Source organism: Camelus ferus, chromosome 15 (genome assembly GCF_009834535.1).
Source record: "Camelus ferus isolate YT-003-E chromosome 15, BCGSAC_Cfer_1.0, whole genome shotgun sequence".
Classification (NCBI taxonomy): domain Eukaryota; kingdom Metazoa; phylum Chordata; class Mammalia; order Artiodactyla; family Camelidae; genus Camelus; species Camelus ferus.
This window is the reverse complement of record NC_045710.1, coordinates 36,459,330-36,485,727: the sequence shown is the minus strand read 5'-3', so window position 1 is coordinate 36,485,727 and position 26,398 is coordinate 36,459,330. Positions and strand designations below refer to the sequence as shown.

The following is a 26,398-nucleotide window of genomic DNA, read 5'->3' as shown; positions in this document are numbered from 1 at the left end:
TCTTAATTTCCCATTTCTGGTGATAGTGGTTTGAGGGCAAGTGGTAGAGAAACTTTCCAATTTTAAATTACTCATTTTTCTTCTTGTTTGAAAGTATTTCTTTTAAGTCAATATTCAGGCAACTCAGATTTCAAATTCTCTATTAGAGTTTTTTTTCTCTTCCCATCCCCAGGATCTGGGGAAGGGATTTCTGTTCTGAAGGTTTTCCTTGGGATCATCCCTGAACTCCCTGAGATGTCCCTCATCAGCCTGGTCTCTGGTTATCCTTTGTGGGCTGAAACATGAGTGTCCCTGGCTAGTGGTTAGGATACTGTGTGGGTATACACCCTTCTGGATGTGGGATTTTGTGTTGCCTTTAGATCTAAGATTCTGCAATTCTCCTTGTCTGGACTCCAGGCCTCTTCTGGTCCCTTGGTCCTCCGACTGTCTCTGGGTCTACCTGGAGATCTCAAGAACTTCTCTGCGACCTGGTGGAGTCTTTGAGGTTTCCCTTGAATACCCTCCTCTCCTGTGACCACCTCTACTCCCAGGCCTTGATGACAGAGCACCTTGCCAAAGTCAAGGCTTCCTTGAGAGGCCTTCATTTTCCCCAGGCGAGTGTGGCATCAGCACCACTGGGTCCTGAATTCCCCGGTCGCGTCTGGGCATTAGATCTCTGGGTTCAGCTCTGGTGGGGAAGAAGGGTCACCCCATCTGCCATCTTTTCCCTTGATTTTTCCCTAGTTCTGAGCTCGTCCCACAAGCGTCTGAAGGATTTTTTCCTTCCTGTGTGGCAGGAACTTTGCCTACTGTTTGCTGCTCTGCAGTTTGGGGGCACCTTCCACCCTCTACTGAAGTGTGAAAGTGCACAAATCCTTTTCGATATTTACCTTTCCTCTCAAAATTGTGGCTTTTACAAATAAAAAAAAAAAAGAATGATTATTTTATGGTTTCACTATGGAATTTAAGAAAACGTATCAGACTCAAATACAGGTTCTCAAATGTGTTCAGCCATAGTTTTAGTGGGTGGAGGAATGAAGAGACAAACAGAAAAGAAAAATTACTGTAAACAAAAATACACTGGGCTAATGAGGAATTAAGATTGCAAAGGAATACAATTACACAGGTTTACCCTGTAACCAACATTATCTCCATTGTATCTAAGAATGCAAAAGCCACTTCCTTTTTTGGCCTTCTCAAGACTTAATACAATATTCTACAGATTCCTAACTTACTGAGTTTCCTTCCCTGTGCAAACCTAATCTTCTAAATGGGCCTGGATAATTTTACCTTTTGGAAGCAATCAGTTATTACAGTTGTGCTTCTAATCCTTCAAGCATCACCATGGGAAACATTTTATATTGTGATCATTTAAACCAATAGCTCCATTAGGGGAGACTTCCTGGTGTCAACTAGATTGTTGAAGAAATAGATCCTTGGATTTATAGCTTAAGTTCTAGCCAGTAAACACATAATTTTTGCCTCAGTGTAGACATTCCGATTTCGGGCGTGAACTTAGAGCTGCTTCTTGAAGAGAGTCTTCGTTTGCTAACTGATTTCTTGTAAGCTGGTCACAACCAGTTGAACATTGTAATTAACGAGTGACTGCCCCAACCACTTCTTTTATCCTCTGCTGTCTTATTATCCCCCATTCCCTTGTCAGTATGTATTAGAATCAGAAGCATTACCACTGAGGAATTGCCAGAAAAACACTTGTTTTCATGAGATGACCAATATTTTTCTCCATCAATACTTATTCAACAGATACAGGGAGATTTACAACTGCCAAGTGCTAAGTGTGGTGCTAGGGTACCCAGCTCTCTCTGATCCAGTCACAGAGGTGACCGAGCTACTGAAAACACTTTGATTTTAGAATAAAATTCTCTCTACGGCCCTTAGCTGCACTTTGGAGACTTTAACAAGACTCAGCATCCTGTGAACATTGTGAAGGGCATGATATTATAAATTTACCATAAAATAGGTGTACAATAATAACAATATGTAAAAAGAATACTTCTGAGCCTTCCGCCACTGGGGAAGCATGCCTGTTTCCTTTATCCCTCCAGTCTGGATGTGTTTATTCTAATTGATGCATATTTTGTATCTTTGTGTGTGTGTGTGTGTGTGTGTGTGTGTGTGTGTGTGTGTGTGTGACTTATGGGTCACACCTACAACCGCTGGCAAAGCCTAGGGTTGCTTTCTGCAGGTCGACCAGGGACCCAAGCAAAGGCTCACGTGAGGAGCTCCTTGTGAGTGTTCTTGACTAAGTCACGTATGAATGAACGCACTCGCAAATCCACGAAAAGTAAAGCTTCTCCTCAGTGACACTTAGCATGCGGAAGAAGGCACAGAGGTTATTTGATTTCTCACATTTGTAAGAAATTAATTCTAAATGGGATTATAAATCTCAAAAACATATCATTAATAGCCCTGACCTACTTAGCAGTGCTGTGAAAAGGCCCAACTTTTTGTGTGGAATAAAGGCAATTGATATTCCACTTCTGGGTTTTTCTGCCTCAATACTCTTCGGCCAGCCCACCTCCTAACTCTTCTTGCTCTCTGCTGTAACATCTTCCCAAGAGTCAAGCCTGCTCTGTTTTGCTCCGTAAAGATTCCTACTTTGATACCGACTTACTATAGGCTTGGAAAAACAACAATAGTAAATATTCTACAATAGGACCCTTAAAACTTCTGTTTGTTTGTTATTTAATTTAGTAGTAAACCAGATAATCAGAAATCCCTATGTACGGACAGCATGAATTGTGACAGTAGTTACTTGAAAGGGTCCATGTGTTAGATATGTTCTAAAGGCTTTCTTCTGAGTCTTATTCTCCTGTTTATAATCCTTTACAATGCTGCTTTTCATCGTGTAGTTGTAGTGCTGTTGAGCACAAAGAGATGAAATGTATGTAATTGTTATATTCTGTTTTGCTCAAACTGGCTGATTAATACAGGAATACTAGCTATACACCCGTGGAGGAAGTTGGTTCACCAGCAGTGGCAGAGGCTAGGAGGCAGGATTCTGTTGGCTTTTCAGTGCCTGTGAGCTACTGAATTAATTTTTATTTACTCATCATTATTAAAAAAAAATCTTGAGCAAGTAGTCTAGTTTATACTTTCGAATGATAGATTGGTGAATGTCAGAGATCTATTGTGCTTCTCAAGTCAGTACGATTGATTTTCAAGGTGATTTCAATGACGAGTTGTTGATACATTTATAGATGTATATACATATGCATGTGTGTATCTGTCTATATATATAGATACACATACATATCTATGTATTGGCCTTAGACTTTGGACCAGTTTCTATGAAAGTTCATGCCAGCATCTTTATTTTGGAGATTATTGTTATTAAAGTTAACTGCATTGTAGGGTTGAGTGGGACAGGAGCTACATGATTGGGTCTTTGTGAGGCTTGGTTTGTTTCTATAATATTGTTAAGAGCAGGGACCTCGGACAGACCTCCTGGGTTTGAAACTTGGTTCTTTCAGTTCTGAGCTATATGAACTCAGTTTTCCTCACCTGTGCAGCAGGGACTCCAGTTTTGCTGGAGTCATTGCATTGGGCAGCTGCACAGATAATGCGGTCTATCTGGTGTGCCACCAGGAATGGCAGGGCAGTGAGCCTTTTCTATCTCAGCACGTTGTCCTGAGGGTTAAATGAGTAGAGTGCTTAAAATATTGTCCGCCTGAGCTGTAAGTGTTTGCTATCATTATTCTTTGGGTAAAAGTGGTTTTATTAATGGCTCATACACCTTAAAAATTGATGATGTATTCTGGTTCTTATTTTAATGATATCTAATTATGGATTTTTTCCTCCCCAAACTATATCTAGTTACTGGTACTTGTTCTAATGAATAAGTTTCCAACAGACTAAACTAAACTGTTTAATCTTAGAAAAATGCCGTATTGCAGTGCTGTACTTGTTTATACTGAGGCAAAAGGAACAATCAGTAATACTGATCCTATATCTTTATTTAAAATTTTAACATTTTGTTTATCAAACTTTCTTACACTTAAAAAATATATTGCATTTAAATATTATTTGTCTTGATTACTGAGCTTTTAGCACTTGCCCTCCACCTTATATTTTGTATCCAAGGTGAATGCCTCACTCACTTCACCCATTTCACCCTAGTTCTGGCCCTGCTGTTCTGGACTTGATCTGTTATAATTGAAAAAATATTCCCATTCGACATTTGGTTGACATATCACTATTCTTTCACTGACTTAAAAAGGAGGCTAAAATAACCAAATCTAAATCTAGACCCTGGAAACTGACCATTAGAATGCCATTGCTACTAATGCTAAGTCTCATTTTTTATTTTCCATTTACAGGGTAACTTAGAAAATCTTAGTTCATGGAATCCTTAAAGTTCAAAACAAGTTTTTTACTCACTTGAAAACGTGATCAGGTAATTTGGTCTTGAGAGTGAAATGAGCACAAAATAAGTGTGACACCAAATCAGAGAACCATCAGGCAGCCATGTGAACAATTATCCTGAGATCAAGGGAGAAAGAGAATGGGATGGAACCCAAGGGGAATTTTTAATCAGTAGTATCAAGAGAAGTCACAATTAGTCAAATGAGTCACTTGGTAGAAGAAAAGGCATAAAATCTCTCTTTACTTATTGATGGTGAGGTTGAGAAAATGTACCCAGGACCATTCTGGCTGAGTAAACAAGAACTCAGCCAGTATCCCATGGGATGATGGGGAACATGAAATAAAAACCACATACAAGTTTGGAATCATAACTGTTGAGTTGGTCTCCTGTGCAGTTTGGACAAGACACTTAAATTCTCTGAGCCTTAATATGCCTACCTCTCCAGGCTGTCATGAGAAATAAGAGTTTATGTAAGTAGCTAAAAATGCATGGAGCCCATAGAAGGGGCTTCATGGGTGATTATAGGTGCTGTAACGATTTACATTATTAATTATGTTAGGCAATGTACCAACTAATCAAGGGATACAGAGACAACTAAGTGATTAGACCTGAAGAGGAAAACGTGTCCAAGTAGTCACCTGAGAGGTGTCCAGTCAGCCTAGTGTCACATCAGCATCTGAGTGCTGATGTGCCCAGTCCTCTTAATTTCTGAATAAAGCAAGAAAATGGTACCAAACAGGTAAGAATCCAGGGATCCAGCCAGGCTTCCAGTTGGCCTGGTTGTAGGGAGCCTTCTGCAAACCAGTAGAGAAAGAGAGAGCTGGGCTGACTCAGAGAACTGCTCTTCCAGAGAGGGAAAGGGGTTGGGACCTGGGCTGGCAGAGTGCAGAAAATTGAAGGAAGGAGCTGCTGATGGTCATACTTGGGAGGAGATGACTGCAACAGGCCTTTATGACACGCAGGACTCGGCACATTCTTACAGTAATGATGTGTGGGCTGGTGCTATTCATCTTAAGTTTCTGAAAGATACTTACATTCCCATCTTTATTTTCTCAGATTAGTGTTTATTTGAAAAAATCTCTTCTTCCATTCTCATTCTGTAGTACAGTTGAGTTATACACACACACACACACACACACACACACAGATATGGATTTGGAACTTTTTAGATCCCAGATAACATTTCAGGACATTTTCCTGTCCCGAGTCCTTACAGGAAATATACCTGGTGACAGTGCTTACACAGTGTCTAGGAACCTAGCCAAATCATTTAAAAAATGTAGCCATCTGGATATTTAGTCTAGGATGCTGAGTAAAACAACAACAAAACAATTCAATTATCAATTATTCCTTAATTCAAATGAATAAACTGAGTATATCTTTCAGTAATGTACAAACATAGGCTTAGGCTGATCTCCATAAGTAGGAAACATGTGAGAAATTATATAAGAATTCATTTTATTTTTCTTAGCAACTACTTGAATTTTCCAAGCAATCAAGAAATTTAAGCATTTTGTCATTGTCCAAAGCAAGGAGATTCTGTTCCCATTTCTCTCCCAGAATTGTGAAGCAGTTACTCCTCTTCCATTCATGGGCCACCTGAGGTACTTAGATCCAGTATTCATTGAACCCTGGACACCAAAGTCAGTTCTCCTTGGGTTCTGTGAGAGTTTGGTCTTTGTATTTTTTATTTTAGTGGATTTTTCTTGGCCAAGGCCCTGCTCTGCCTGGGAGCTGATTGAGCTTCCGGAGAGCCAATATGTTTCTCAGCTCTCCAATTTAAATGCTGCCAAGAATTTCCTAACGTGTGCCATGAGAAATTCAGCAGCACATAAAACCCCATTCATTAAATAAACAGTTAACTAAGCAACCCTTGGCAAAAGGCACAACCCATCTGACATTTGAAGCACCCGGGACCTTCCAAAGAAAATAATTAAAGAATGCATTAAGAAGAAATACCCCAGTGCTTAGCAGTCATAATTGAAAAATTACAGTTCCCAACCTGGAGTCTGAATACTTTTTAGGGTCTCTGAAATTAGAAATGAAGAGCATCTACATATGCTTAATATCTCCACAAAACTAGGCAAGGCTGCATACTTACCCACTTTTAGCAGAAGCTAGATAAAACAACAATTTGCATCAGACTACAGTTCTGTCAACTCAGTATGATTACAGAGGCTATCTCATTTTGTCATTTAGGTGCCTTTGATACATTTTTAAAAATCCAACAATTCTTTAATAAATGGCATTTGTTTAGTAGACGAAATCTTTCCAAATGTATAGTTCATGAGAGATAAGAAAGAGTTGCAAAACTTGGGAATTATTCATTTAAACAAGATTTAAGGGTGACTCCGTATTTCACAGGATGCTTCTTTGCTTTTGAGAGAAGCAGTCACTTCCTTACGTGACAAACATTCCCCTCTAATAATTTAAGATGATAACATCTAAGATCTTACACGTTTAAGACCATACTGGTAACAGTAGTGGCTACTCTTTATTTGCTCAGTGCCAAGATCAAGCACTTAGTACTCTATGTGTTTACATAACTCTACAAAATGAGTGTTAATAATCTCCTGTGATAAAGAGGGAAACTCCTTCAGAGAGGCTAAGGAACCTGCCCAAGGCAATGTAACTAATTAAGTAGCAGAGCAGAGCTGGTTGAATCTGTATCCGTATTCATATCTATATATCATGCCATGCATTGCCTCCATCAGATAATATTAAAATTACAGAAGAGATTTACACAAAATTTCTCTGGAACAAGTCTACTTTTGCAAAATCTCTTCATCCCGGGTGCTAAAAACAGCAGCTTTGGCTGCCTTAAATGTCAGCTTCCTCTGTTTCCCTTGAGGTTTCTCAGGTGGGGGTGTGATTGAGAAGTGAAGGCTGGCAGCCAGGGCAGGAAAGGGGACTCCTACAACTTGAGGAATCGCAAGTGCAATAACCATCTCTGGAAGAAATCTCAGGTCCCGGAGGCTCAATTGAGTCCCACCGTTTTTGTTGCTGACGGCAATTTAACTACGATAAAAACAGTACCATGGACAGAGAAGTGAAAAAAAATGATATATTCCCACTGTGGAGTCAGGCATTCAGATTCTGTCTTGTCCACCTCTTATTGGCTCCACACTTACCAGCTGTGTTCTTCAGGCAAGTGGCCTTGCCTCTTGAAGAGAGCCACTCTGAAGTGGAGTCAGAGGATGCTTTGCTTTCTCCCACACTGATAGGCATTTACCCTGTCCTGCAAATCTCTCTGATGAGCTGGTGACCCACTCCTGGTGTTTTACTGCAAGAAGCTCTACCAGGGCCTTGTGATTACTGGAAAAGAATTAGTGTGCTTATAATTGCATTCAGTGTTTGTTTGTTTTATTTTTTTCTGATTGTATTTCTCTCTGTCTACTTTCCAGCTGACAAATAATGTAATTTTCTGGCATGAGGCCAGAATCGCTGATGTGTTAAATTCAAAATTATTGTAATCATTTATGAATAATAACTTTATAAATAATTATAGTAACAGGTATGTAATTCTAAGCAAGATATAATTTCCTGTTGCTATTCTGAAGTCTTTTTAAATGAGTTTGAGTAAATAATTTGCCACCAGCTTTGGTGTGCTGCATTTTAGAAAGCTAGATCAGAACAACTTCAATAATTCTATTATATGTATTTATCTTATCCACGCAGAAAGCAAAAATCTTTGGTACAATGTATAAACATTATTAGAATAATTAATGTAAATGGCTTGGTAGGAGGGGCATAGAACATATTATAAAGTTATGATAATTAAATGAAGTGGAACTGGATCAAGAAAAAATAGAAACAGATCAATCAAACCAAATAGGGTGCTAGGAAATAGAACCTTGTATATGTAAGAATTTAATATGTGGTATCCTTTACAAATCAGTAGAAGAAAGAAGACTTATTTAAAAATTGTGCTGGTTCAAATAAGTAACTATTACTTGGGTATGGGGACTCAATTTGAATTTTTCACCCTAAAAGAGAAGACAAATATTTGCAAAAAATATTAAAAAGTTATGCACACACTTAAAATTAAGGAATAAATATTTTACATGAAAATATATGTATCAAATCTCTCTTAAGGGAAGACTTTCTAAGTGAAGAAGTGATGAACACAACCAAAAAGTGATAGTAGATTCCAGTATTGAAACTTTGCCATATCCAAAACAGCATCCACCAGTGCACCGTATCCATGTCACTGTGAAATAGTGGGGAAAGGACAGACTATCTGCAGTAAATGGTATTATATATATACCCATGCGTACATGTGAACATACGTATACTAAATGGTACACTATATATTAAATGGTACATTGTATACTGATGTCCACCTCCTCAGAAAAATGTAAAATTAGGCAATGGAGGGGGCTTCACTGAGCTCATGAGGCTAGGGATGCAAAAGAACATGAGTTGGTTAAACTAGGCATAACATTTGGTGCCATTATTTTGTTATTATCAAAGGTACCATTTCTGGTTGATGGGAAGATAGGTTCCCTTAAAAAAATAAAATATAAGAATGGCTACTATCCCCTTGCTGAGACTGGCAGAGGATTAAAAAGTTTTTGGATAAAGCAGACATGCCTTGCCCTTATTAGCAGCATCTGTTGGCTTGGAATAGATGCTTTAAACCCTAATTTATGGTGTGTTACATTCTGCAAGATCATGAAAGACTGAGGCTGAAAATATCTTCATCACTTAGTTGCAAAATAACAGTAAACATAGCAAGTTTATTGTTTCTAGTTAAATTTTTCAGTGTCTTTCTAAATTCCATTAATGGGGGAAATAACTGTGAGATGCTTTCCCCTCAGGACTTTTATTTTTATATTTGAGCATCAGCTTATTGTGAAGCTAACACAGTTTAAAAGTTAGAATTGCCTTTAAATCAGTTACGGTTCCCTTTCCACCATGTTGCAGAGAAGACAGCTGCTCTTCATTTGTAATTGCTCAGGAGCCTCCGATGAGCCTGTGCTGTGGTTGCGATGGTTCTTGTTCTATTTATTTAGTTTTTTTTTAGCAGAGTTGAAAAAGCACTGAACCCTGAAATCCCCAGTACTTACTTATTCATGATCAAAGCTTGATGACAACCGTAACAGTCCCTTCGCTTATGTGAGCCTCAGTTTACTCATCTGAAAATAAGAGGATTGACCTAGTGTTCAGCTTTTTTCTTTTACTAAGTTGGTGTCTCAAATCTCACATTACTGACAATTGTGGTTCATTTTTCCTATATAAGTATATATATATATATATATTTTTTTTTTTCTAAAAGGCATTATTGAGTTACTGAATCTTTAATGTGAGAAAAAGAGGCATTCCTATGTAATGGAACTCAAGTTCTTTTGCTACACAACCATATGCCACTGAAAGCATCTTTGATAGAGCTGTTAACCCAGGAACAATAGTCTTTTAGTTCTTAGTCTAACTTGTACAGATGGCATCCAATGTTGTCTACCAACTTTAGGCAGTTCCCTCATGATGGAATGAGGGAAGGACAAAGCAAGAGGGTTTTCCTTTTCCTTCTTTTTACGAATAAGATGTATTTTGTCATGCTTATTTGGAACTAAGCAAAAAAATATTTCTTACTCTACATTGCTTAAACAAAATACTATTTTTTTCCTCTCTAAATTTCAACTAATTTTTGGTTTCAGATGAAATGAGTCATATGCCTTTGATGGGAAATGATGCTACTGGGGTCTGTTTTCACGTTCCATAATTAGTTTATTAGTATTACAATATAAAAATATTTTGGTATGGGGAAGTTTCAATTTAGTTGAAAATTTTATCTGCACATAATCTCTAAACAGGATTGATTGGATAATAGAGGGGGGACCATATCCTCCCCTCAAAACCCCTCTTATCTTACAAATGCCTTATGTAACTCTCAATAAATTGAATTTCTTCAATGCTGTCTCCTTTTTAAAGTGGTGTTGAGACACTTGCACAAGGCTTGTACATCTCCTACTCTTTCTTTCTCATCTGCTACCCCTTCTCCCATCCACACCAGATACGTCCCTGCAACCCATCCAGGTGCATATCTGCCACGGTGGACGTACTGAACTATAGATGAAAACCTCAGTGATGTGACATCCTCAGAAAAGCTAAAATCCTATTAATCCCCTGGCCAATTAAGTTCAATAGACTTTTTCTTAGCCTTTTTATTGTAAGCAGGTTCTGTGCTAGGCTCTCAGTATAAGGAAATGACTAGCGTAAGAAACTTGATCTTGGGTAGATGACAGGACAATAATGAGAGCAATGCTTAAAGACATTTGATAGCCACGCCCCCTGCCTCCACTCTGCCTTTGTAATTCTCTCTTCATGGTGGCATGAACATTGAGGAAAGTCTGTTGAATTTGCTAATCTTTATTGGTTTTTGGCTATTAGCCGTTCCTTTGGAGTGCTAAGCTTATAAGTGCTAAAATTTATTTTTAGGCAGAGACATTTTTGACTCAAGACATTCTTTGAGTGAGATCATCTGTATATTTTAGCCAAGAACTCTCTAATTTCTGAAATTATTAAATATTTTATTTAATACAAATGTATGTAATGTATAGAAGTATATGTATATTTATATTTTGGTGTGTATATGGTGTATATATATATGCATTGTCTACTTATTTATCTAGAGATGTACAATCTATTTTAATATATGTGTTTATTTTTTCTGGACATCAGAGACAGCGGGTTTGACATGTATTACATATAAACACATTTACATTGGGTAATGTATAAACTCTACACATTACATATATATGTATCCATATGTAATGGATATATATATATAGACACATAGTAAATATTCAAGAGAAATTAAACTGGTTTATTCTCAGTGGACCATGTTTTATTAGACTGGGCATGTGCAGTGAGAAGTGATTACAGTTGCATTTTCTTCAGTACCTTACCTAACACTTATCTGATTAAATTGAAAATGTGGGGATTGAAAAATCATTTAAAAATAATAGATAAGTTAATGTTAGGGATGAAAGTTGTAATGCAATTTGTGTCCTTTTCTCAGCTGTTTCTTATCTAGGTCATGGCAAAACAAATGCCATTTACTCCCTACTTGTTTGAGTGACCCTTGTACTGTTCACTTACTGGCTAACTCTTGGTTGTATTTTGAAATAAGCACATTGATATAAAATAGGTGGTGCATGGACAGATCACAGATAGGAGAAGAGAAGAATTAAATTTGGATATTTGAAATATTGACTGTTTCTTAATAGAGTAGAAACATTAAATGCCTTTTAAACAAACTAACAAAAATTAAAACGAAACCAATCCCCTTAGATTAATCCTTAAACTTCACGGACTTTTACAATATAGTCAGACTTCCATATCCGTGAGTTCTGCGTCCTCAGATTCAACCAACCAAGGATGGAAAATATTAGGGAAAAAAATACCAGAGAGTTCCAGAAAGTGAAACTTTAATTTACCATGCACTGCATTTACACAGCATTTATTGTATCAGGTATCATAAATAATCTAGAGATGATTTAAAGTATATGGGGGCATGTAGGTAGGTTATATGCAAATACTGTGCCATTTTACTTAAGAGACTTGAGCATCGGTGGATTTTGGTATGAGGTTGAGGGGAGTGTCCTGGAACCAATTCCCCACAGATTCCAAAGGAGAACTGTGTGTCTTTACATACATATATCTATAGATATATAGAGATAGAGATAGAGATATATATATATAATGTCCTAAATGACATACCTGTTGGAAAACTACATTGTAGTCCTGGAAACAAAGAAAAAGCCCCTCTGCTTAAACTGGGCTTGAAGAGACATTTTAATCCATAGTTACATGAAAAATTCTTCTGCTTAATTGTGATACTTGATTCATTTAGAGATATTTTAATCAGAACAAATGGAAGGAAAAATACTGTGTTTTGAGTATAAATGTGACTTGTGACAAACTCATCCTTTTGCATGGTGGCAAATAGCTATTTGATTGTGAATCTCCTTCTTAGCAACTAAGTGAAATGTCCTGCTGAGACAGAGACACAGTTTGAAGTTGTCATTAGATATTCAAACAGAGTGCTAGACATGGTTATGATAAAAGACACTCAGTGAGCTCTGTGCCTCAACACATTTATTGATAAAATAGGATCATGTTATCTATTTCCTAGATGCTTATGAGGAGTAAACATCTAATACATATAAATCTCTCGTAACAGGGCCTGACAGAAAGTAAACTCTCCGTAAATCTGAACGGATTCTTGTTATGGTGGTGGTTGTGTTAGTGGATTGGAGGGACCCCTGAATTAGGAAACCCACCAAAGTGTGGGTTCTTGCTGCCGGCCATGAAAGAATTTGCACATCAGAGGCAGAGGGATGAAATAAACAGTTGCTTTATTGCTCAGAAGGGAAAAGGAAGGAAAAATCTCCAGTGAGGAAGAGGTGCTGGAGTGGGGAGCACTGTAGAGACAGCTCCAGCCAGGTCAGGCCACGTGGACTTTTACGAGAACCTTCCATCATCATGTCCTTGTTTAGGGTGTGATAGAGCCAATCTGTTCTTGTTTGAGTTTTTCAGTCCTTGTAGGGGCTTTTCCAGTTGTTGTCATGGCAATCATCAACTTCAGGGCGCCGGTGGGTTTGTCTTTTAGCATGCTAATATATTACAGTGAGCATCTAATGAGGCTCAGTGTCCACTGGAAGTCAAATCCTCCACTGTCTTGGACTGGGTGGGTTCTAATCAGTTCTTGTTTCTTCTCTGCAGCTGCCTCCTGAGAGTTAGATAAGAGTAATTGGTTTCTGTTTGAGGGAAGGGAAGGGGTATGATCCTAGGAGCAACAGCCTTGGTAACAAAAAGGAAAGTTGCTTTTAATCAGAATGCCTGCAATCTAGTGGACCCAGCATCCCCCGCAAAAAAAACCGTCTCCAAAATTCAGCCAGGAAGGTTTTATAGGGAAAGGAAGGAATAACCTCAGTTAATCGTTGAAAGAGGTGGTCAGAGTCGTTGCCATCCCTGAATGCCTGCAGGCTTGTCCTAGTCAACTGCTTGAGCCTCCTCTTCTGGGGCCCAGGGAGGCCTGGGAGACTTCAGCTTTTCTATAAACAAGAGGCAAGGGTTGGGGCAGGTGGCCACAGGATCCTGCTCCCTCTCAGTGGTGGTGGGGTGGGTGTTGTTTGATACCACAAAAACCCTCTCACGAGTGAAACTCCCAGGGTCACCAGCTTCCTGTGTACATTTTCTGTCTGAGAAACCTCATCTATGAAGAACACCATCAGTATACAAACTACAGTGTAGCTTATCAGGATAAAAAAGAAAGCCCTGATCTGCTTTTATCTCTTTGATCCTGCTGGTTGCAGCTCTATTCATTACTTTAAAACACTCACCAAGCATCTACTGTGTCCCCTGTTAGCTGTTACCCTTGTTACAACATTTAGATTGTATAACTCCATTAATTCACTGTAAGAATAATAAGCATTGTTATTCCTAATAATAACAACCACATTAATAAGGGCAGGTACTATTTACTTGAGCACTTATTCTGCTCCAGGTCCTGTTCTTAGCATTTTAACTGAACCATAATTCATGCTTTACAATAACCCTAATGTGGTAGATATTATGACCCCATTTTACAGATAATACTGAGCCTCTGCAAGGTTGAAGGGCTTCCACAAAGTCACAGGACTGCAAGAGGGTGAGCTGGGATTCTCTCTGAAATCTGACCTGAGAACCAGATTTTTAGGCCTCATTTGCTATTATTCCCAAGAATGAAAGAGAAAACCAAGACTCAGATTAAAAGGAATCATTCCTGTTCGCTCAGGGAGGGTCATGCCAGAGTCTAGATCTCTGCATAGACCTTTGACTCTGACTTCAGTGTTCATTTCCTCATCCTCCTTACTCTCACCATTAGCATACGAAAAGCCTTGATCAACACCTGTTCATTAATGAAATGAATTCAAGAGCCCCATTAAGATTTCTAAGCTGAAACATATTGATAACAACAACAAAAAAAGTCATGATCTGAGTGGCAAATATTTTCCGACTGACCTGCTTATTTCACACTTGTACCTCCAGTGGAAAGAGATTTATCTATCAGCCACCAGTTCTTCCATACCATCTATACAGACCTTAGACGGATATAATCCTTGAGGCATGCCTGTGTATCTGAAGATGTAGTGAACATTCTTTTTACTAGTGGGTTAGGGTTTGATAGATCTCAGAAGAGGAAACAATGTTCTGACATCAAAACCACAAAAACAAAACTGGGAAAAAGCCAGAAAGAGAGAAGGAACAATAGGGCATCTTCTACTCTTGCCCCAAATCACAGACATTGAGGGGAAAAAGCTCAAGGGTTTATGGATTTGACCTGCCTTTCCTCTTCAGATGTCTGTTTTAGAAATTAAGAAACTGAGACAAAGAGAGATTAGGCAACTTGACTTAGGTAAGAACTTTGTGATTAAACTAAGTCTATATCCAGACTACCAAAACTTCTGTTCTTCAGCCTATTTATCCCCGCTGCCTTTGGAGGGTGATTATCAAGATCAGATACAATACTCCGTGACTGTCTACCTGAGATTTCAAGTCTAGGCAGATAAAAACACAAACATATCACTCTTATTCTTGCATATTTAAGTGTAACATACCACTCTTATTCTTGCACATCATAGCAATGTATGGAAATTATAAGGCAGCTAAAACAAACAAACAGAAAACAGCAAATAAATAAGAAAAATCTAAGGCCTTGTTTATGGTTCCATTCCTTTGGGACTTATGATGTAATTCTATGAAGAAGGAAAGTGAAATTCAACATGTTCAATTAGTCTTCAAAAAAAAGAACCCCAAAATCAATATCCCTAAAGAAATCTTGATTCTATAAACAGATCCAAGTGAGTGTGCAACAAATATCACTGTCTATTGTTAAGGTGATAAAGTGTTTAGATATTTGTTGAAAGTTGACACTATTAAATAAATTACAACTTTTAACATAAATAAAAAAGACATACGAATAATTGTAAGTGAGAACTATATTATCTCAGAAAGAAGCAAAAAATGGCTTACATGTGAATTTTTAGAAAGATTCAGAGTGCTTACTGGCTACCCCTTATAATTGTAATTGAACTATATAGTCAGTTCATTTTAAGAGAATATCTAACTTTAGAAAAGTCAGGTGATTATGAAATCTAGGTCAGATGAAGTAGTAGTGTAGATCTGAGCGCTGTCAGCCTGCCTATCCCAAATTGCTCTTCTGCCTTCTAGAGTTGCCTTTCAAAGATTACAAAATGAGAAGAAAAAAATACATCATGCTTCTTCTCAAGATAGTTCTTCTAGGAAAATGATTCTACTTCTGGAGAATTTTAACTCGGGTGTTTTTGATGTTTAAAGTAATTTACACCCCACAAAATGAGTTTGAAGGTGATAGACCAGCTTGCTATTTATAATTTAACGTGTACATAAGTTTCCACCTTTTCCTAGAGGAATAGGCAAAAATTACTGCTAGGCTATGAGAGGGGTCCACTATATTTATAAATGTTGTTATTAATAATAATCTATAACCTGGGGACTATGTTTAAAAGTAGTGAAGAAAGAATGTTATTCAACACTCAGCAAGTATTTGTTTTGTCAGCTCTGTGCGAGGCACTGATCTTGGTGCAAGGTTTCTGTCTGCGTAAAGCATAAATTCTGGTGGAGATTCATTTTCCTTTTTCGAGCGGGAGCGGATAGTGCATGACTGACCCTAAATACTATTATCTAGAGAATCCTAACTTTTCTTCTCCATCTCCCTGAACCTCCTTGAATCACCAGGGCACCCAGTTCACTCATGAGATTATAAATCTCTTGTGGAAATTCTCACCTAGAATTACGCTAACTCCACATTCTTCAACTTTTCAGTAGCTGATACGAGACTCATGAGGCAGTATACCCAGCCTTAGAACCACTTGCTCGTGTCAGAAATATCCAGTTCCATTTCTGTGGTTCTGTTTCGTGCAGTAGCATTAATCAGCACTATCATCTGCATCTTTTGGGCCAGAAGATACTCATTCCTGATCAATGTCTATGTTCAAGGAATCTCCAAATAGTAAAATATAAATCAGCAGGAAAAATGGGGAAAAAAAAAAGGTTTGGGTAGCTTGAAATCATAGTGAGAGGTTGTAAAACCTGGAAAATCATCCATGGAAAGTGTTTTATTCACTTCTGAAGATCTTCAAAGAAAGGCAATCCTAAATCAACTTTCCCAAGGCATAAAAGCTCTTTTTCTTTTCAAGGAAGTATACTTAAGAATTAATTTAATTCCTTTTGGTTATTGCTTAAGTTCATTTTCTCTTCTCTTGTTGTCAATAGATGCTTATTAGACCATTATACATATTTGTTCAAAGAATAAGAGATATAGTATTCTTTTAGTAATCTTTCTTCAAGATAAAGGTAAACTGAAAAACCAGGACTAGCACTGAAAAACGTGATTTATTTAGTTGGCACAAATCAAGTAAAAAAAAGCATCAACTATATGTGTGCTTAATTTCTAAACATTTTCTCATAATGGATTAATTTAGAACTAATGTCTCTGTTCTGACAGATGATGATAAAGAGATGGTGATATTTATTATCATGCAGTTGGTTGTAGTGGACATTTATTGAAATCTTACAATATGCTTGGCATTGGATTGACTGCTTTTATATGGATTTCTCTCGCATGCATTTTCTGCTTTAATCATTATAACCATCCTGTAAGGTATTATCTTCCTGTAAAGAAGGCTTAGGTATCATATAGTTAGGTAATGCTGGAGCCGGAATTTGAACTCAGGGAGTCTGATAGCAGACCTTGCATTCGTAATCACTCTGAAAAATAAAATATCCATTAACAAACCCTATCATCAGCCACACCACACTAACTGTTGGCTCAGCTGGCCATGGGTTTGGCAGAAATAAGAGCTGCGTTGACCTGATTAACTTTATAGCACACGTCAGACACAGGCTAATTTTTTTCTTTTATACAAATATCTTTTCATACATAGATAAATGAATTTAGAGACCGTTGACTTCTGTGAAATCTCGAGTGCCTTCTTAAACGAATTTAGATAGTTATCTGGACACATAACTAATTTAATCTTAAGTCAGTGTGACTTACATCTTTTGGAAATGTAATTATTCATGGTATGCATTTGTAGAGAAAGGATATGAGTCTCCCTTTATGCTTATGTCAAAAGGGCTGCAGATGTATTAAGGGGATGTGATAGCAGATGCATGATGTTGTGAGCCCTGCCAGTGGATTTGTCCAAAGTACTATTTGGAGTCCCCCAAAGCCCTAAGACTATTACCAAGCAGTGAGAACTATCCAGCCATTTTAGATGGAGTGCCTTTGGAAATGAGGGCACAGGACAAACGATGTTTCACATTTGTATATATTAAAAGTGAAATGTAACATTAGTAACATAGATTGAATGGATTTAGGGTAAACACTAAGTTCCAGAGTTACCTAATACTATTCAGTTATTAATGTAGGGCAGGGCAAGAGAGAGCTTCTGTATTGTAGTCATATTTTATGATTTTTCTGGGAAAATTCAGGATATTTTCTGCCTCCACTTGTGATTATTTTACAAGCTTAATATGCACCATGGATATATAGACCATAGAAGAGATCCTATACTTTCGGGGACTGGCGTACAAAAGTATCTAATTTCGAATATTGTAGTGATGGCAAAACTGAAAAACCTCAACTTATGTATTTAATAAAGAAAACATAATGGCCAACTAACAAAAGCAAATGGTATTTATAAGTTCAAGGTTGCACGTGCTTGAAATAATGAAAGCTCTGTGTAGGTTTATTCAAGTTATTTGAGTTAACTGCCGGTACTTGTGTGTGTGTGTGTATACATTATTTGAGTGAAATTAGATTAGAATAGTTATGTGCAGTGAATTGATACCTGGATTTTATTTGGCTAAAAAAGCTGTCTTATGCATCAAAAGGCACTAAACATTGTATGCCTTTTCACGCTCCACTTGCAAGTTACATGAACTGATAACTGGTTCTAAATATTAAAATACATGCCTAGTTTCTCACTGCTATCCTCTACCCACAGGTTGTGTATAAAAACAATGATGTAAGATTGGAATTATCTCGACTTGCCAAGCAAGGAGACCCTAAGATGAAGATCCATGGAGTGGTGGCATTTAAATGTGAGAACGTTGCAACTTTGGACCCAATCACCTTTGAAACCCCAGAATCTTTCATCTCTTTGCCTAAATGGAACGCAAAGAAAACAGGCTCCATATCATTTGATTTCCGCACAACAGAGCCAAATGGCCTCATCTTATTTAGTCACGGCAAGCCACGACACCAAAAAGACGCCAAGCATCCGCAGATGATAAAGGTTGACTTCTTCGCTATCGAGATGCTGGATGGACACCTCTACCTCCTCCTGGACATGGGGTCAGGGACAATCAAAATCAAGGCCCTGCAGAAGAAGGTGAATGATGGAGAATGGTATCATGTGGACTTCCAGAGAGACGGACGATCAGGTAATTGATCATTTTTCTATGCTATTTGTCTGCTGGAACATCCCATCCATTCCTCACCATCTGTAAGGAATTAAAACCAAGACATACTAAAGATTTCCTGCATTTCTGTCTTTAGAGTAAAGGAAATTGTCTGTTATTATTTCTGTTTCACATCGTATAAGAATCAGAAGGCACTAATTAATCATCCTAGTTGGGCATCAAACCCCAAATGCTCAAATGGCTCTAGAATAGCTTCTTAAGTGAACATTAAATGGATAATCAAGTGCCAAATCTTGCAAGAAATTTTGTTTTGCAAATTACAAAATTCGGGGTTCTTACATTCCCAGTTATCTCTCATATGTTTGCAGTTGTCTGAAGTGGCAGATATAAAATATGAAAAAAAAAATTTCAATGATCCATACATCAAATCCTTAGTTTAATACAGCACACCTTTTCCCCGAGGTGGGTCTGGTATCAAAAACATTTTAATCAGTACAGTAGGATTTCAAGGACACTGGCAAAACTCTGCTGCCTTCCAAATAGCTTCCCTTTCTGATAAAAGAGGTTTGGAATTCCACCAACAGGAATTTTCATTTCTTTGGCTTCCTTTTGCTGCACTTTTTTTTTTTTTTTTCTGGAGGGGTGTGTGTGTGTGTGTGTGTGTGTGTGTGTGTGTGTGTGTGTGAAGTGGAGAAAGAAGAGGATGGTATAGGGAAGGCCTGAAGAAATAACATTTACTTACTCTGAAATTTGGAAGTGGATTAAAGGGCTTAGGGAGTTGAGCAGCATTCAGTTTGTGGGGGCAAGAATCATCCAGGGAAGGGAAATAGCATTTGTAGAAACCAGGAGAGAGAGGGAGAGAAGCAATTTGTTTTAGGTATACAACTATGCATTATATCTTTTGCTTTCTTCGCTGAGTGCTTTCATGCTGCTTGTCCTCACTAACAAATCAAATTATCTTCTCGTAATTGAAGAGAGCAGAATTTAGATCTAACCCGTCTTCTCCTCTCTCACCTACTGTTCTCTTATTTGCTTTCGTGCTGTACCATCTCCTCTGGATATCCCACTAATTAGCAGCGTGAGCTTGGCTTAGGTTTTCTGTGGGCTTGGATTTCTTTCTTTGTAAAACATGTTGGGAAGAACCTAGTATTCACTGGATCCCAGACCCAGTGATGGTAGATAGACAGTGACGGAGCCTAGGATTCTGTATTTTTGCACAGCTGTCCAGGCGGCTAGATGATCAGCCAAATTTGGGAACCAGAGGTCTAATGACACTTAGTGCTTCTTTCAGATCCAAGAAGCTGTGATTCGCATCCTATTTTAGGAGGACCATGCTGAGGGCCTGGGGCAAGCTCTTCCCATACCCTCCTTTCACAGACTCCCGTGTCACTCATTTATTCCTGGCTTCTCTGCAGCAGAACAGTTTCCTATTTTACAATTATTCATGCCTTCTTTTCCTGTTTACTGATCAAGAAGACTGTGGTTTTGGCCTTCCTAGAAATGTCTTCCTTACCCACTGAAAGAAAGAAAGAAAGTGTATGAAAGTCGGCAGGAGCTAGGGGTGAGGGTGGAGAGTTGAAGGAAGGTCGGAACCCATTGCTCTGATCCTCAGATGCTTTGGAGACTCTTTCTGATTCATCCTTCTCTGGAAATTTGGTCTACAAATGTTCTTTCATTTCCCTAAAGAAGTTCAAAAGGAAGATTAGTTACCATTCTGTGTAATCTGTGCTATGCTGTCATTTTCTGCCAGTATCTTAGATGGTTGAGAGTAGACAGTAAATAATTTTTTAAAAATATCTGTAGTGCTATCCTGATTCCATTAGGAACTGGATTCTTCTTTGTTTTCTGATTTAAGCACAGAAGAGTCCAATGATAGGGATACAGAAATAGAGCAATGCAGGGCTTCCCTCTGGCTTCCCCTAGCCTGTTTCCCCCAGAGTTAGCAATTAATGTGCTACTTAAGAACATTCAAACAGAAGACTTAAAAAGAGGATGGAAACATGGATTAATCTTTTATTTTGAAATATTAATTTGTGGATATTAGAGCTTGACTTAAAATACATCTAGAATGAAAGTTTGGAAATGACTTTCAAGAATATATATATATGTATTTTAGTCAGACTTTAGAATAATTTAAAACATAACTGATCAGATTAAGTGGATATCTTTTGCAAGTTCAGAGGGGCAAAAACTACACTTCAGATCAGTTGGGTTTCGTTCACCTAGAAATGAGATGTTTTCTAACTATATGAGGAAATACATAGTTAATGTCTAAACTTTAGTAAATGCAGAGTAACAGGAAAAGGAAATTAAAATTATTCACTCTTCATTTGATAATGATAATTTATACCAGGATATTTCTTTCCAGTCTTAAAGGATAATGAGATCTAATTAGTTTCCCAAGTTCCTTGGATGACCTGTTACAATAAGATCAGCTAAATACCTTAATCCTCAAGCAGTGTAAAATCTACTTTTTCTGTTTAAGCTCTTTAATTCATCCAAATTACCAAAAGTTTATTAACTGCCCTGTTTATGCCCTCATTGGAAAAGGTCAAAGCAGCAAATATCTACTTTAATTTCCAAAGTTCAATGCTGGATGGGAAATTGAGAGAGATGCCTTAAGAGAGTGTTTACAGTAAGAAAAAAAGTAAAACATGGGACTTTTGTCAGAATCCAGTTTAAAGATTAAGTTAGCATGCTTGGTGGTGTTCTGAGGGTAAAGTACTGTTACATGATTATGATTTCAGAGTAGTGAATTGGAATAAACAATGTAAAAACCAACGCTCATTCACTGAAACAGGTTTTACCCTTACTAATTTGGAAAAAAAAGAGACAGAGAGAGCTCATATTATGCTGGCCTTGCTCAAGGGAGTTTAATGTAATTTTAATAACTGCAGCTGTTAATATTTTATATATAGTATTTTAATTAAGTCCTGTATTTGCACACTGCATTGGTTTGGTATAAAGCAGCCTTTTAAAGACTGAATGAATAGCGACACTAGCTTTTCTTTTACTTAAAGGCTATTTCTGAGTTAGGCTTAGTGAAATACTGAGACTTGTAGCTCAGTGAAAACTAAGAAACAGAATTTCAAGAAATAACTTGTTTCACATCAGCTATATTCAGAGGCCATGTGGAAATTACTCTTATTGGAATGTGGGAAATGATACTGACATGACAAGAGGGCAGTATGGGCTGGTTTCTGACTCATGGACGATGAAGGTCGTATCTGTTGGTTTGCCTGGGATACTCCTCAGCTGAGTGTTTAAAAACATTGAATGAGCCACATTTTCTGTGTTGTTAAAGTAGAGGGAGCCTAAACCTAGGAGTTAGTCTTTCTCCTATTGACCATACTAAAGTAAGTGGGGCTAAAAGCCATGGCCGTTAATTTGATGCTGATCACTTTTGGCTGTCTTGGTCAGAGAGATGGTTAAAACCATAATTGGTGGGCAGACTGAATTTTTAACATTCCCCAGTTTATAAGGAAAACCCAGGTATGACAGGGACTATCTTACTTATGTTTATACCCGCAGGCCCTGCTGCTTTCTTGTGCAGTAACAGTTGCTCAATATGTATTTGGTTTAAGAAAAAATAAAGAATAAAAACATGTGAATAGCTCAGTGCCAGCCCACCCCTAATATTCTAAAAATAGTAGGACCATCATTATACGTGAAGAGTGATAGCACTCTTTTAGTTGTAAATGCAACTTTTTAAAGGAATTACATTGCTTCCTGAAAGCAGTTTACACAACATAGGATAACAGGTGTTGTCTTCCTTTTATGAATGCGGTGTCATCCTCCAAGCTGAGATGGCTGAAAAAAAAAAATGCAGTGAGGAAGTTAAACAGTTGTGAGAGAGCTATGATAAGCCTAGTTCCAAAATGACAACCTTTAATGAGAACAGGGCTGCTATCCCTGCTTGTTCATGAGACCCCCAATATCATTTAGCGAACACGTAGGCAGAAGGCAAGTTAATCCTGAGGGAAGGCATTCACTTCTTTCTGAGGACCAGGATATGACCCACAGTAAGCGTGCTATTGACAAGGAAGATAGTCCCTCAGGATGTCCATCTTTCTGGTAATTTGCCCTTCGGTCCTTTGTTCACTGAAAGGTGGGTGTATGAGCCCTTCGCTTGACGAGAAATATTACCTTTATCTGAATACTTTGCCAGAACTTCACTTTCAGCAGTTAACTGTATTGGGTTATATGTCCCTTCTTCCATTCTGTGACTTGGGGCGAGGAAGAAGCACTTTCATTCCCACACTTTGACTAACAGAGTTTGGTCACCACTGTTCTCTCCATTCAGTGTAGCTTCTTCCATTGCCTACTGAGTCCATGACCGGTGACACGGGAGGCTTAGTGGGCTAAGCCATGAATGGTATTTTCAGATCCTGCACCAAACTGGCAAAGGAGGAACCAGCCTGATTTTGTGGATCAGAGTGTATGTCATGAGTTCCACAGAAAGTGGATTTGCTCTATGGATAGCTTAGCTACTTAGAAGAGCAAAATCCCTAAGTTGCTGAGTTAATAGTATGATTGAAGGGGCTCATTACTCTGCAGACTTTGCCAGACTCATGGCTACATGTGCTCTCACCAGCGCCTCCTCCTTTCCAGGGCTCCCCTTTCCCTCTCTTTTGCTCCCAAACTCAATACAAGACAGCTACCCAGATGTTTAGCTAAAGTGTGAGTTGCGCTAAAATTAGGAGGAGGTACTGTTTAAATGTGTGTTAAGCTCTTTGGCTCAGTCAAGGGTATCCTCTTAAATATTTTCGTAGCAAACTGCCAGTCTTTTTTTTTTTTTTGCAAACCATCATTACACATTGAAATCAAAGAGAAAACTCATTATTCTTGTCAAATTCTGCTTGTGTACAGCAGGGTACAGCAGATTGTATCAGCAGTTATTCATGGGTAAGCCTACATTTAACAGCTAAGAAGCCATTGAGATTTGAATTGAAGTCATAGAGTTCCAGTTTAAGAACTGGAAATTACAGTGGGAAAAGCATAAGGCTCTCTCCAGAGCACATAATTAGAGGTTTATAATAATCATGGTTTGATGTGAACGGCACTTTCCAGCTATCTATTACCAGCACTGATTTCTGTGTATACCATCTACTTGAACAACCATTAGACAGTTTCTCTATTTAGGTCTTGATTTGAATTTGCCCTCTGACTATAAACATTCCTCCCATGCCTCTACCTAGTAGCCTGTTGAAGTAACTTTAAGTACATGTATAAATGCTTTATTTTGTATCCATGTCCATAAACTACTACCCATCAATGGGAAGACTGAAATACCTTTTCAGTAATTTATCAATTACTTGACTATCCTACTGACTAGACAGAGTCAATTTTGCATATAATTATGTTGTTAAATTTTATTAAATTGATGCTTATGTTTATTTATTTATTTTGAACATATTTAAAAAGAAAAAAAGTCATCTGTTGCCTTCTTTTCCCACTCAAAACATTTTCGGTTTTGCACATTTTCTTCTAGTTTTTGTTAGCATGTACATATATTTTATGTAGTTGCAATTAAAATATAAACTTAATTTTTCAGACAATTTGTTTAATATGAAGTCATAAACTTTTTTTACGTAAACGTATCTAACTAACAAAAATTGTTCTCTGGGGGTTACAAAAACAGCATCTGAGAATCAGAGCAGAGCTTTGCAGAGACACCTTAACCAGGCTTCTGGGCTTGTGGGACTCAACTGTATTCAAATATAGAGTGTCTATAGAGAAGAAAGTCACAGCGACAAACATTGGCAGTGCCCATCTAAGCACTGCCCAGGGTGCTTGACTACTTCACCCGCACTGTAGAAATGGAGGCAGGTCATCTTTATTGGGATGAGGGAGGGTATCAGATCATCCTAGGCTAATATCACTACACATTTCTTTACCTGATGCACTCTCCTTATGTTCCTCACTCTTCTGAGTAAGAGTTAGCTCCCATTGTGAGTCTGATTGCAGTAGAAGGACAAAATGAGTATGAGTATTCTGGTTCCTGTAACAATTTAAGATCCCATTGTAAATGAATAAATGCACATTTAGATTATAAATTGGCATCCCGCGTTGGCAGAACTACCTAGGAAGCATTGCCTATCCTATGATAGTTAATTTCTCATAGAGAATTAGTAACTTGGCATTCTCATTTTATACGTTGGTCTTGTGGGCTTGGTAAATATCCATCAAACCCTGAGAGATGGCTCCTCGCTCTTTAAATCCACTCAATCTCCTTTCTAGGCCTACCAAGCCAAGGGACAGACCCTGGACTATGGTGTCAGTTGTCTCCTCAGAAAACAGGCAATTACCTGACCACACCCAGCTATAGTGACCATCACTGTAGAGTGCTGAGTAGAAATCTATGGAACTTCTGCAAAATAATATTTTAATTGCTGCAGAATATGCCTCTTAATTCATAGTCAGAATTTCCCAGCATTATATATGATCATTTAAAAAATTCCTATGTATACACATACATTGCTGTGAGTGTGTGTTTGTATATGTGCCTGTGCTTAATTCATGACATGCCTATAACATATAAATATGTGCTACTGGTGAAAAAGTTTAGGCAAATCAAAAAGTACGTAAATGAAGAGTTTTCCTTTGCCACACACTTCCCTCACCAATTCACTCCCACCTCCATAGGTAAAATAGTTTGGTGTTGAAATATTCCCAGGTATTTTACTGTGCACCAGCATATCTAGAAATCTAATTACACACATAAATGTAGAGCTTCGTTTTTTTCTATGGCATCCTTTGTAGTCACATCATATAGCCCTTAGTTTGACTATAACACAAGTTCACTGTTTTAAACTAATTCATAAAGAAAGCCTTCATATTTTATCTTTATACATATTGGTCAGAATTTCAGTAGGATACATTGTGAGAACTGATATTGCTGGGTTAACTGCATTTTTAATTTTGCAAGATAATGACAGGTTATTTTACTAACAGGCTATTTTAGTCTGCCCTCTTATCTGCAGTATATGAGGTACCCTTTTCTCTTCTCTCTTGGCCTTTACTAGATATTATCAAACTTTTCAATTTTGCTCTGAGATTTATTTTTTCATGTATCTATTTAATTTCTGAAATTCCTGGCTCACAGTAATCCAAGTAAGCAGGAAACATCTGGTAATAGGCAAAAACCAGAATATCAAGATTGTTTTTTTGTTTTCAAGCAAAGTTTATTTCAGTTCCTATTATAAATGTAATCCATAACATTGTTTTTAAAAATGACACAGAAAACTAAAAAGAGAGAGAGAGGAAGGAAGGAATAAAACTATCCACTCATAATTCCATGACTCAAAAAACTACCATTATTAATATTTTGGTTCTTTTTCTTTTTCTTTTCTTTTCTTTTTTTTTTTTTTTTCTATTCATTTATGGGAATTGTGTATTTTGTATCGTACTGTGTAATCAATGCTTCATTCTGCTTTTATCACTTATATTTTGCCTTTTTACTGAGTTTAAATTTGTTATAGAATACTAAATTTGACAAGTAAACCTGTAAGTTTGTGGAATCTTATTCTTTTCTGTAGTGAGTGGTGAAGCAGAGCTATGGTTAGATAAAATTTATAT

At 37.7% G+C, this 26,398-nt stretch overlaps 1 protein-coding gene across 29 annotated transcripts in view; it reads left to right on the top strand.

Annotated features, from left to right (window-relative positions):
• The window catches only part of NRXN1 (neurexin 1), a 1,021,444-nt gene that overhangs the window by 419,697 nt on the left and 575,349 nt on the right, over positions 1-26,398 (top strand). For all 29 annotated transcript variants that reach the window (XM_032497501.1, XM_032497499.1, XM_032497527.1 and 26 more), the window contains one exon: positions 18,403-18,841. In XM_032497501.1, the coding sequence (XP_032353392.1) occupies positions 18,403-18,841 (439 nt within the window). The remainder of the gene's footprint in view (positions 1-18,402; positions 18,842-26,398) is intronic.